General features: G+C 47.8%; 1 protein-coding gene across 1 annotated transcript in view; it reads right to left on the reverse strand.

The window, feature by feature from the left end:
* Window positions 1–3,134: 3,134 nt before the first annotated feature.
* The window catches only part of HABP4 (hyaluronan binding protein 4), a 41,148-nt gene continuing 30,335 nt past the window's right edge, over window positions 3,135–13,947 (reverse strand). Inside the window, exons 6-8 of the mRNA XM_023185267.1 lie at window positions 9,527–9,698; window positions 6,206–6,391; window positions 3,135–4,488 (exon numbers count right to left, since the gene is read on the reverse strand). Of these exons, the coding sequence (XP_023041035.1) occupies window positions 4,432–4,488; window positions 6,206–6,391; window positions 9,527–9,698 (415 nt within the window). The 3' untranslated portion in view covers window positions 3,135–4,431. The remainder of the gene's footprint in view (window positions 4,489–6,205; window positions 6,392–9,526; window positions 9,699–13,947) is intronic.

The raw sequence follows: 13,947 nt of genomic DNA on the forward strand, positions 1-13,947 counted from the left end.
GCCTAGGTAGCCAAGTTTTAGTCCCATCCCGTTTGCATGGAGAATACCTGAGGGGGGCCCCTCTGCACTGCTGTGGTGTGCAGTACCCTGGTAGGCACCACGGCCATCTTCACATGGCTCGGAGTGACTGAGCACAGAGGCACACGGCAAACACTCCACGTCTCCTTTCATCCCCTGCTGAGGTACAGGCGTTCCTTTTCCTGTCCCCTCTCCTAACAGCTTTGCCCAAGGGACGAGTCCTTTGACTGGAAATTTCAGGAGTGTGTAGAAAGGATGTGAGGCTCAGGGACTGAATCTGGTTTCAGCTTCTGCCTGCCCTAAATAGTAGCCAGGCCACAAGGAAGACAGCGTCCTTCCCTGACTGTAAAATGACAAGGCATGACAAGACAGGACTCCCAGGCTCTCAAGCAAATGCTCTGCTCCTTTGGTCACCAGGCTTTGCCGTAAGTGCCGGGGGAAAGCGGGTGGGTGGAGGGGCATCCTTCGGAAGACTTTTCTTTGAAAAGGCAGCACTGGTGTGGAGCACCTGGGGTCGTAGGGGGAGTGACTGGGGACAGCGATGAGGTGGTGGAATGAGGTGGTGATCAGCATGGTCCACGTGACCAGGCTTTGGAGGAAAATGTGGTTACAAGGCAGTTCTGCACTTTAAGAGATGAGATTTTTCTGTCACCCAGGCTGGCGTGCAGTGGCATGATCATAGCTCACTGTAACCTCAAACTCCCGGGCTCAAGCCATCCTCCTGCCTCAACTTCTCGGCCCCCTTCCCAGAGTAGCTATGACTACATGTGTGTGCCACCCACCTAATTTTAAAATTTATGGTAGATACATGGTCTTACTGTGTTGCTCAGGCTGGTCTTGGAACTCGTGGCCTCAAGCAATCCTCCCACCTCAGCCTCCCAAAGTATTCCAGGCGTGGGCCACCATGCCCAGTCTAGTTTTGGACTTTTATCTGTATCCTATTTGATAATAAAAAGGTTTTAAAATATTCCTGCATTTTTCCTTCCTCATTCCCTTTTCCACACCTCCTCATCCTCCACAACACAGGCCCCGTGGGACACAGCCAGGCCAAAGCCTCCCATGCCCTCAGCCCACCCCAGGTTGTCTGAAGCAGCCATGAGTGTCGGGAGGGTTCAGGGAAGGCTGTTCACATGGGCCATGATCCTTGCAGAAGGCGGAGAGGAGACAGCAGCAGCCAAAGGAAATGAGCAAATCTATCTTCCGCATCTACAGCGGAGGCCGCAGTGTGGAGAGGGCAGGCAGGCCCACTGCTGCTGAGAACAGGGCAGGCACAGGCAGCTCCCTGGAAAGCTGCCTTTCCCAGCTTCGGAGACACAGGCCCAGCTGCTCCAAAGCACCTGCCAGCACGGCGCAGTAGTTTCAGAGGATGGCCATGTCTTTCCCGTGAAGCTCGCGTGCGCTGGAATGGCGTGGACTTGCTGGTAACAGAAGGAGATGGTCTGAAGTCTGACCAGCACAGGGAAGGAGGATGGCTGGCTCAGAGGGGCCCACCTTGCGTGGAATGAAAATGCCAAAGGCTCATGAGCAACATTAGGCTAGAGGACTCTTGTTCAAAGCATCCAAATCTGACTTGGGAGGCATTCCCAGCCGGCAGCACTGTCCAGCCTGCCTCTTCCCAGACTTGTCTGACAGGCAGCTTAGGCTTTCATCCCAAGTCGAGTACTGATCCCCTCACTCTTGGGCAGCACCTCCCTTTTTATTTTTTCTTCCAAAGACAGAGTCTCACTCTTGCTGCCCACACTGGAGTGCAGTGGCACGATCCCGGCTCACTGCAACCTCCGTCTCCCGGGTTCAAGCAATTCTCCTGCCTCAGCTTCCTGAGGAGCTGGGATTACAGGTGCCTGCCACCATGCCTGGCTAATTTCTGTACGTTTAGTAGAGACAGGGTTTCACCATGTTGGCCAGCCTGGTCTTGAACTCCTGACCTCAACTGATCTGCCTGCCTTGGCCTCCCAAAGTGCTGGATTACAGGCATGAGCCACCGCGCCTGGCCAAGCACCCCCATCTCTAGAGGATCTGGTCCCTCAGCCCAGTTACTGCAGGACGACTTTCCCCGCCTGGTGCCAGGCTGTGCACAGCAGCTCCAGGACCTCCCCCGAGCTAAGTCTTCAGGAGCTGCCCTGGCGGCACAACTCAGACACCCCTGAGGCCCAGCAGTCAACTCCTGGTTCAGACATGATCAGTCCGGCCTGGGCCTGGCTAATCAACTCAAACTTGCTTGACCTCCACTTTTCAGAAGACTTGGAGACGACAATCCTCACGGGCGTCCTTCATGGGGTTAATCTGCTTGAGTCTAAGTCACCAGAAACGTGGTGCCCAGGGTGCGCTGCCCCAGGACACGTCCATGCTCGCGTCACAAGCTCCTCTGACGGAGGAGTCTGCCCGGGGCACTGTGGTCCAAAAGGTCCTGCCACCTCTGTATCTGTCCCTACGGCATGCTGGTGACACCCCCTGCCCTTCGCTTCTGTCTTCCCTGGCTTCTCTGGGGCACTCAGGGCTATGTACAACCTGGCACAATCCAGAAAGAGCGCAAACAAAACTCCTACATCCAGGCACAGGACCAAGTCAACAAGAGCTAGCCCTGGTAAGCAAACACGGCCCATTACAGGTTCAGAACATGCACCGGATTCCCCAAAACTGTCTTCAACCACATGACTCAACAGCTCTATGGGATAGGAACTGTCCGTGGTTTTGCAACTGCAACATTAAACCAACTGCTATGCGCTTTTCAAGTAGTATTCACAACACTGAAGGAAAGTTTCTTCAAATGGATCTCTGGCTAATCTTCAAAGCCACGGTTAGGCAAAATGACAGTGTGACAGCTTCAAAGCCACTGAGGCATGACGCAGCCCCGATGTTGTACCAGCTAGGTTCAGATTCTGGAAATCAGGGCGCTTGCATCCATTGCCTTTTCCAGGAAAAGGAAGAAAACACTCAGTTGATAAACCTTAGTACTCAGATAATCATTTAATAAGAGACCAAAAGTAGGCTGTCACCCAAAGCAGACATCCTTAACTGACCCTGATGTGTACGGATTCAGCTTTGATTATTCAACAAAATCCTGACTGACTGCTGTGGCCTGAGAGTAACCAAAGGACTGTTTTCTCTACACAAAGTCAGGAGCGAATACCAACCTTTATTTGCACGTGGCTTCCAGTTCAAAGCCACCTGAGAGTGTGGCAAGGTGGGAAAAAGCACAGATCCCGGGACCGAGGCTCAGATTCCATCTCAAGCGAGCATACGAGCTGTGTGACAACAGGCAGACAGTACCTGTGGTGTCTGTGAGAAAGCAGGGAGAGCAACACCCCAGCTTCTAGCAGCTCTACAGCTGCCTGGACCTGCAGGCCCTCCTAGGCCCACGTCCTCCCCAGCACAGTGTGTGCTTTTGGGCGTGTGGCTCTGGGTCCAGCTCTGTTCAGCGTGGGACTCCAGGTGAATTACTGAACCTCTGAGGTGTACCCCCAACCCCCAACTTTCACCAAAAGCCATAAAGAGGAACTCTAGAACTGGGGCCAGGACTGAGTGAGAAAAACTGCTCATAAGTGCTTAATAAATACTGGTTATTTACAACTTTTGCCCAAGCCGAAGGCGGAGGCCTTTGTACACAGCTGCCGACCTCTGACTCTGGTTCTGTGGAAGAAAAGGCTGCAGTATTTGCTTTTGCCATGGTCCATTTCCATTTGACTGGCAGGTTAAATAACATGGTTTTTAAAGTCATATACTCAATATTCTTCCTAAAAACCACCCAAACACTAGCTGTGTGTGTGCACACACACAGAAACCAGGAGGTAGTTTAAATCACAATTAAAAATCAACACTTTCTCTGATTCTGTGTCACAGAGTGGTGGCCAGTGGCTACACGATAGCGATTTTTAAATGACTGGTTAAGTGAAAACCAGAAAGGAAAATATTTCAGGAGAGTAGATAACATTTACAAGTAAACAGTGAGTACAATTGTATTTTAATTTCTTGGTCTCTGAAAACTCAGCTGTGACTGCTTTCCGTGAACAGTTCCAGTTCTATGCGTTTCCTCTTATGCTAAAGGCACAGCCTCCGGGAATCTACTGCTTCCTAAGAGTCTCCGTGGAGTCTATTCGACAACCTCCTTTCCCTCCACGCTCCCGCGGGGGAGTCTAGACTATCTCTTATGCACACAGTTTATACATTATTACTGAACTTCGTTTGAAATTCCTTCAGTAAAAACAGTCACCATTCTTCACCTTCTTGGGAAAGGGCCTGCTCTCAAGCCTCTGGAGAAGCCCCTCTAACAGCCCAGCCCGAAAAAGTGCGACAAATTCACACAACATGGGAAAAGCAACATCTATTGTTCTCAGAGTCCGACTCTCTTGGCCCAGCCGGAAAAGCCTCCACAGGTGTGTAACGCAGCCCCGCGCTGCCGGGACGCAGGCTCTTTCAAGACAGCGCCGGGAAGTCTTCAGGGTCATCCGGGTTGGGGGCGACATCTTGCATCTAAAGAAGAAAAGACATACTTTGAAATCCACTGCCCCTTCATCCACTCCCAGTATCCCAATGGGATAACAAGGGCCTGGCACCAGCGCTGAGGGGCCTGCATTAGAGGCAGGATCCACAGGGGGAAGGGGAGAGGCACAGGTCACTGCTAACCCAGGAAAGCACAGCTCCCCCCAACACAGGCCTCCGGTCTCCTCGAAAACGGAGCGGCCTCCCTTCCTATGTCCTGCAAGCTCTTACTGGGGGGCTCCGCATGGGCACGTCCTTCACGGAGTAAACAGAACGGTGACTGCGTGCCGGGCGCTGCAGGGAGGAGCAGCACAGACAGTGCCTATCCTCGGGGAGCTCATGGCGCTGGAGAAACTGACCATCGAGTCAGGAGCTTCACCAACGTCCTGGGAGGGAGGGGCCACGGGAGGGCCGTCCGGTGCCATTTGATGGCAAAGTGGACACCGAGGTCAGGCAAGGTTTTGTGGGAAGAGAAGGTTCACCCTGGGATGAACCTCAGTGGATAAGCAAAGGGAACAAGGACCTGGACTGGGAAACAGCGTGGCCTGATGGGGGCAGGGGTGGCGCTAAGGGCTCTTCTGAGGTGGGGGCTACACAGCTTGTGGAGGTGGGGACAGATGCGGGTGAAGAGGCGGGAGGCGCTGGATCTCGGCGGTTTCCCGGCACACGCCCCGGAGTGCGGCAGGGGCCAGAGCTCCGCTCGCTATAGGAAAGGAGTGAGGATGTGCTTCCTATCTGAGAACAGACCCTATTTCCAGCCTGGCCCCAAATATACCCCTACCCCCACCCCCCAAAAAAATTGTGTTTTTGCTCCTGCTTAAGCAAAGCCAAACCACAGATACTGCTTCCAGGGGCTGCTCCCTAGAGCGAGGGAACTGGCAGCAAGAGGAGCACTGCCAAGACCAGCCACAGAGAAGGAGTCTGTGCCACAGGGCCTCAGGGCTGACTTCCAATGGGTAAGTGTCCACACCACATTAGGAAGCACCTACTGCATGCCAGGCACTGCATGGCACTGCATCAACGGATAATGAGCAAAAGCAGCCGCTGACTCATAGCCACACCAGTGGGAATACGGTCACACACGGAGATCAGGCTGCAACGAAAAGAAACTCCTTTGCTCCGAGACCTTGACGGGTCTAGGAGATGTGATCAAAGAAACCTGTGAGGAAGGGAGGTTGGAAGGATGGACAGAGGCCGCAGGCAGAGGCCAGGGGTAAGGAGCGTGCTGTGTCGAGCGCTAGAAGCAGGCAGCCTTGGCTGAGGACGGTATGAGGCCAGTGAGCTGGGGAGGGGTTGAAGAAGGTGCCCTCACAAAGGGCTTGAGATCTTAGGAAGGATTCTGTTCGCTCTGACAGCATCACTTGAGCCCAAGGTATACAATCAGGCCACAGTGAGCAAAATGTCAGGGGCTCCAGTTCAATCCCAAGCCTGGGGATCTTGTCTAATGCAGATGAGAGTGAGTTTTTCTCGGATCCTGGGAGTGCCTTCACAGCAGACCCTGGAAGTCAGGGCTACAAATGGTCTCTAGCCAAGATGTCCATGATGCTGCAACACCGTCCAAATGCCCCAACATCAGGCCCACGCTAGCTACAGGAAAAGTCACTGCAGAAACCGATGACCCTCTGAAATAGACCATCCTGGGCCCGGGACACCGTCCTTATTTACTTCCTTCAGCAAACCATTCGGGATTTATAATACAGACACCTACCACCACTTCTGCTCTGGGTCCATAGTTCTCTGCCCTCCTGATCCTTCCCCGGCCTCCCCGCGTGCCTCCTCTGGCTCCACGCCCGGGACGAGGGAGGTTGCCAAAATTAATCTCCAGCTGGGATGTGATGTCATTGGCGGGTTTCCGGAAAACATGGGAATCGTCCTCATAGTCATCTTTTACCATCTGAAACACAGTTACAGCATCCAACACGCACAAGTCCATACCCATCCCCACACTCATCTGGCTTAGTGGCTGCAATGTGCTGCACAGGAGCTAAACACCGTCAGCGGCTAGACCGAGCCACTCTCTGGTGTGTCCCTGGCCCTGGGCTGCAGAGCTGGACAGAGGAAGGCAGCACTGCTGTTCCAATTCCAAGACGGTGAGTCCGTATGTTTTCCAGTCCCACATTCTTGCAATTACAATCTTAATCCAAACATCTTTGAACTTATGATTTCAAGTGGGACCAAATTTCTATCACCTGAGCAGGTTAAGATGTAAGATTCGGCATGACTAATAATAGCAAACAATATACATGTTTTATATCTAAGTGTATTTTGCTGAGATAAAAAAGTGTTCATTTTTGCTTATTTTCTGTCTTATCTGTTCACAGATGCTTTGATAAATAAGGAAATATCTCCTTCCCAGATTAGAATTTAACAGAGAAATTCCTTTCAGCATGGGTGCTGACTCTAAATACCACGTGCTAGAAATCACATGATTTATAATAAATAATTCTCACTCAAAATACAGAGAAATTTTATAAAAACAACAGAGTATGGTTACCTGAGTGTTCTACCAACACTGCACAAAGTCAAGCTGCTTTTTAAGAACTGCTTTCATTAAAATTCTATATCTTGTGACAACTATATTAAATAAATTAAATAAATCTGATCCAAATTTGATTTGGCTTCAACTCATAATAATGGTAACACACACACAAACCCACTTTAAGTAAAATAAAAACCTACAGAACAGAAAATACGTCAGTGATCTCAGATGAGAATCTCCAAAGTGCCACAACATTAAACATTACTACAACCAGGAAATGGAACCAAGTTTCCACAAGCACATCCACACCTTCAGGCCATACGCTCATGGCAGCCTTCACGCTTAACATTTGTGTCCCCTTTAAGGTCTCAGGTTAAAATAAAGCAGAGGCTTTAGGTAGTTGGATGCTTAGTGCTAAAAAGGTGAAGAAAAACAATCCAGGAGCACTGGCACTCTGTAAAAAGATACACACACAAAAAATAGTAACGGGCAAAAGAACCAACTCTTGCCTCGTTTGGCACTCAGCAGGGAAGCCCTGGTAAGGTCGCCCTGGGGCCCTGCTTTGAGCCGCCTCCCACTGCAGGAAGGGGCAGGAACGGCCTCGGGAGAGTGCAGCAGGGATGGACACACAGTCTGAGGACATACAAAGGCATGGGCTCCACTCGCAGCTCCAGCTGGCCCTGGCCAAAGTGCTTTAATGCCCAGTGCCTCACACGGGGCTGTTACTAGGTCTCAACTTTGCTAGGTATTCTAGTGCTTTTGTCTCTTCAGGTGTCCAGAACAAAGTAAACTGATGAACCCAAGATCAGGCTTGTGTTGCTTTAAGAACAATTCCTAGCTAAAAGCTTCAATCCTTTAAGATTAACAAGGACCAAGATGTGTGCTTCACTGAGACCAAGCTCGATGACTCAGCTAACCCACTTGCTTCAAATATTCTGGGAGACCTCTGGAGCCAGGGAGGACGAATCTGGTGTGGATTAAGAAACAGCAGCTTCTATTTTTACCTAACATGTCAGCTGCACATTTCAATCCTGGCAGCACATTTGTTTTTGAGAAAATTTTACTTACAATGCCTGGAACAAAGAAGAACGAAGGAAGTGGACAGGTAAAGACCCAACCCAGCCAGCTAATGGAATCAGAAAACGCCTCCCAGGGATTGCCAAGGAAATAACGCTCTGGCCACCTATGTCCACAAAAAGCCGTTTCTCGTGGAACAGCTCCAAACGTACTAGTAAAAGGCCTCCTACAGCTTGGACTGACCGAAACAAGAGGATGGGAGAGAATCCTGTATCTTTTTTTTTTTTTTGGAGACGGAGTCTCACTCTGCCGCCCGGGCTGGAGTGCAGTGGCACAATCTCGGCTCACTGCAAGCTCTGCCTCCCGGGTTCCCGCCATTCTCCTGCCTCAGCCTCCCGAGTAGCTGGGACCACAGGCGCCGCCACCTCGCCCGGCTAATTTTTGTATTTTAAGTAGAGACGGGGTTTCACCGTGTTAGCCAGGAGGGCCTCGATCTCCTAACCTCAGGTGATCCACCCGCCTTGGCCTCCCAAGAACCCTGTATCTTAAATGACCCCCTAATCAAAGTATTCACTCAGAAATGAAACTAACCCAAGTGTCAATGACAACTCCACAACAGGGTGGCATTCCTGAGACTGCACATGAGAACCAATGACTCACACCCCACAGAGAGGAAGAACCCGCTTGCTCCCACCTCGACACAGCAACTGGATCAAGCTGTCACGGAATGACACAGATTCAAATCCCATAATGACAACACTTCAGTGGACCTTGCCTTCAGTTCAGTAACTTAAGTAGGGGACTCAATGACCCGGTGGCATCCCTATCAACACAGGCTGCTGGATGTTTCCCCGACACCTCTCCCTGCAAAACTGAAGCTTCTGAGAAGAGCCGGATGGACGCCGTGAGCAGTAAGGCCTCACAACACGGAGGAGCTCCCTGCAACCCCCGCAGCACACGCCACTGTGGCCTGACCAAGCAGCCAGGCAGTTCGGGGACTCGTTTCCCGCCACCTCTGCAGTTAGGCAAGGGGCGCAAAGCTGCTGAACCAACATGGGAAAGACGTCAGAAGAGCATGGAACCTCAACCACAGTTTAAAACGTCATCAACTACTCAGAGTGAAATGCTCTCATCAAAAATCCGAGTTGAAAGTAAAGTAAACTGATCAGGGAAACCAGAGTGTAGTTATCCTTTGAATAACTCTGAACTGTACAAGACACAACCTGTACCTCTCGCTTGAGAAGAATGAAATACAGTGAACACACAGTATGTGTACAGTCCCAGCACGGCCCCGGGGGAGTAGCGGGTACGCTGTTCCTCTCACTGCTCCGTGCTGCTCTCAATACAGCAAGTTTCAATTCCTTTTCTTAATGAACAATAAAGATACAGGAAAATCAGGCATAGATCATCTCTGATTAGAAACAAAAGCGCCAATTACTAATGCTCCATTTTCAAGATAGAAGTGGAAAGGTCCATTTCACTTCCAATAAGGTAAAAGCAAAGATCACCCCCACACAGGAAATGAATGCTTACATCATCTCTGTATTTTGACTTGTGAATCACCACTGCCTTGGAAGGAACAGAGGATTCTGGTTTCCGGATGTTAAACTCAGGCTTTGGTCTGGTCTGTTCTTGAAGATTTTTCCACTCATCTAAGGTCATCTCTTGAACTTGGGTTTCTTCTTCTACCTCCAACTCAGGAATTCTATAAAGAGATGTATAATCATAAAGAAAAATTTTTAATGGTATAAAAATGTCTACTTTATTAAAGGAAAAGTTATAACCATTTATTCTACATATTTTTGTGGTACTGCATTTCAAATGCAAGTAAGGTAAGAAAATCTTTGACTCACAAGCTTCCATATTTCATTTTCAACATTTTATGTTATCACTGCCAACAGAAAATACTTCCTGTGTTCAAAGCAATCTTTGAAAAATGGGAACATCACCATCCTGATGACATTAACATTACACTTCACCACTCCATGACAGACAAAACGAGGTAATTACGGAAAATGAGCTGAAATAAAATACAGGAAACCATAAACAGAAGTTTTAAAGCAGTGGTTCATAAATGCATACTTTTGTAAATATCCTCTTTAATGAATTTTAAAAAGAAAACAAAAGACAGAAATATAGATCGAGAGAAAATAATTCAGAGTCCAGAAAGAAACCCTCACATTTATGGTCAATTGATTTTTTTTTCCAACCGTGGTGCCAAAGACAATTCAATGGAGAATGAAAAGTATTTTCAACAAATGGTGCTGGGACAACTGGATATCCACACCAAAAGAAAGAAGTTAGACCTACCTCACACCATAAATACAAGAGCTAAAATAGAAAACTCTTGGCAGAAAACCTAGGCAGAAACCTTCCTAACCCTGGATTGGGCAGTGGTTTCTTCCACATGACACCAAAAGCACAAGCAACAAAAGTACGTACGTCGAACATCAGCAGACACTTCTGTACGACAAAGGACACCATCAAGAAAGTAAAAAGACAGTCCACAAAATGGGAGAAAATATTTACAAATAATATATCTCAAAAGGGACTTGTATCTAGAATACATAAAGAATCCTTTAGGAAGAGGCAGGCGTGGTGGCTCATGCCCATAGTCCTAGCCACTGAGGGGCTGAGGTAGGAGGACTGCTTGAGGCCAGGTGTTCCAGGCTGCAGTGAGCTATGATCACGTGTGTGAATGGCCGCTGTGTTCCAGCCTAGGCAACACAGTGAGACACTGTCTCTTTAAAAAAAAAAAAAAAAGAATGCTTTATGAATTCTAGATACAAGTCGTCTTTAATTGAGACAAATGAACACCCTCCCCTCAAAAAAGGCAAGGATCCGAATAAACATTTTTCCAGAGAAGATACACAAATAGGCAGTAAGATGTTGCACATCATTAGCTATTAGAGAAAGACAAGTCAGAACCACAGAGCTGCACAATTCCACACCCAGTGGGATGGTTAGAATCAAAAAGACATTTGACAAGCGTTGGGAAGGACATGGAGAAACTGGAACCCACATACACTGCCAGTGGGAATGTGAAATGGTGTAGCCACTTTGGAAAGCAGTCTGGTGGTTCCTCAAAAATCTAGGCTGAGTTAGCCTCTGACCCAGAAATTTCACTCCTGGGTTTATACCCAAAAGAAATGAAAACATACATCCACATGCAAACTTAAACCCAAGTGTTCACTGCAGCGCGATTCATAATAGCCAAAAAGTGAACACAACCGAAATGTCTATTAACTAATGAGTGGATAAACCAAATATGGCAGACTTTTTGGAATATTATCTGGCAATAAAAAGAGAAACAGCTGGGCGCAGTGGCTCAAGCCTGTAATCCCAGCACTTTGGGAGGCTGAGACGGGCGGATCACGAGGTCAGGAGATCGAGACTATCCTGGCTAACACGGTGAAACCCCGTCTCTACTAAAAAATACAAAAAACTAGCCGGGCGAGGTGGCGGGCACCTGTAGTCCCAGCTACTCGGGAGGCTGAGGCAGGAGAATGGCGGGAACCCGGGAGGCAGAGCTTGCGGTGAGCTGAGGTCCGGCCACTGCACTCCAGCTTGGGCGACAGAGCGAGACTCCGTCTCAAAAAAAAAAAAAAAAAAAAAGAGAAACAAAGTATTAATACACATTACAACATGAACAAACCTTGAGAAAATGATGCAAGTGAAATAAACCAGGCAGAAAAGACTTCTGTGTGTGAATTCATTTACATGAACTATGCAGAGGAGCCAGGTTCCCAGACAGGAAGCAGACGAGTGGTGGCCAGGGCTGCAGGGAGGGAGGACGGGGTGAGGCTGAATGGGCACGAGGTTTCCTTTTGGGATGATGACCGCGTTCTGGACCAGATCATGGTGACGGTTGCGTAACACTCTGAATGTACTAACTGCCACTGAATTGTACACTTTAAAAGGATTAAACTGTAGATTTGAAAATCACCAAAAAATACGCAAAAATAAAAAATAAAAATAAAAATAAAGGAAATGAAGACTGGCACATGCTACAACATGGATAAAACTGAAAACCTGATGCTAATAGTTAAAATAAGCCAGGCACAAAAGGAACATTGAACGATTCCACTTAGATGAGGCACCTAGAATAGGCACATGCATAAGCACAAGTAAAATAGAGGTTACTACATGCTGAGGGGAAATGGGGAGTTAGGGCTGAATGGATATAGAGTTTCTGTTCGTGATGAAAAAGTTCTACAAGGCCGGGCGTGGTGGCTCACGCCTGTAATCCCAGCACTTGGGAGGCCGAGGCGGGCAGATCACGAGGTCAGGAGTTCGAGACTAGCCTGGCCAATATGGTGAAACCCTGTCTCTACTAAAAAATACCAAAAAAATTAGCTGGGTGTGGTGGCGGGTGCCTGTAGTCTCAGCTACTCAGGAGGCTGAGGCAGGAGAATCGCTTGAACCTGGGAGGTGGGGGCTGCAGTGAGCTGAGATCGCACCACTGCTCTCCAGCCTGGGTGACAGAGCAAGACTGTCTCAAAAAAAAAAAAAAGTTCCAGAGATGGATGGTGGTGATGGTTACACACACTGTGAATGTTACTGAGGCCACTAAACTGTGTATTTTCCACTAAATTGTATATATTAAAATGGTAAAAATGGCAATTTTTATGTTATTTTTACTGCAATTTAAAAAATTAATAATGTAACATAACATACCCCAAACCATTCATCCATGCATTCATTCGTTTATTCATTTATTTGTCTGAGACAGGGTTTCACTCTGTTGGCCAGGCTGGAGTGCAGTGGCATGATGATGGCTCACCATACTTTCAACCTCCTGAGTCCAAGGATCCTCCCACCTCAGCTTCCTGAGAGTAGATGGGACTACAGGCATAAGCCATCAGGCCCAGCTAATTTTTACAATTTTGTAGAGACAGGGTCTCACCGTGTAGTCCAGGCTGGTCTTGAATTCCTGGCCTCAAGTGATCCTCCTGCCTCTGCCTCCTAAACTGTTGGGATTACAGGTCTGAACAACCGCACCTGGCCTATATACTTAAGAGATTTGAGTGCTATAGTACGAGAATTATATCTTGAAGATGTTTAAAGGAAAAAAACAGGCCAGGCACGGTGGCTCATGCCTGTAATCCCAACACTTTGGGAGGCCAAGGCAGGGGGATCACAAGGTCAGGTGTTTGAGACCAGCCTAACATGTAGAAACCCCATCTCTACTAAAAATACAAAAGTTAGCTGGGTGTGGTGGTGCATGCCTGTAATCCCAGCTACTCAGGAGGCTGAGGCAGGAGAATCTCTTGAACCCGGGAGGCGGAGGCTGCAGTGAGCCGAGATGGCGCCACTGCACTCCAGCCTGGGTGACAGAACGAGACTCTGTCTCCAAAAACAAACAAACAAAAAAAACAGTAGGTGGAGAGTGGGGAGAGAATCAAATCTGTATCTTCACTGAAGAGCTGATGTAATTTAAGGTTCTATTATAGAAATACACCAATCAATGTTATGAAAAATATAAGCAAAATCGGTAGAGAAACCTAACCACAGTGCATCCAAAATAGACAAATTTGCAGTGACTTTACAATACCAAGCCGATGGTAGAAAAAACATCAAAGAAAAGGTAACATGAAGGAATATGAAGGAACTTTCTGGCGTGATTGATAATGTTCTGTATATTGACAGGAGTTTGGATTCCACAAGTACATGCATTTATCAAAACAGTGAATTACAGTTAAGATTTATACATTTCACAGTATATACATTTTATATCAGAAGAAGAAACTGTAAACAAATATTAAGTTCTATTTAGTGATATGTATGTTGAACTATTTAGGGGGAAGTATATAGATGTCTACAATTTATTATGAAATGTGTCAAAAAACATGGTGGATTAATGATGAATGCTTAACATAAAATGAATATATAAGATATAAATGGTAGCATTTAGGTAGTGGTAAGTATAGATGTTCGCTATAAAATTCTTTAAA

Source organism: Piliocolobus tephrosceles, chromosome 14, assembly GCF_002776525.5.
Source record: "Piliocolobus tephrosceles isolate RC106 chromosome 14, ASM277652v3, whole genome shotgun sequence".
NCBI classification, from domain to species: Eukaryota; Metazoa; Chordata; class Mammalia; order Primates; family Cercopithecidae; genus Piliocolobus; species Piliocolobus tephrosceles.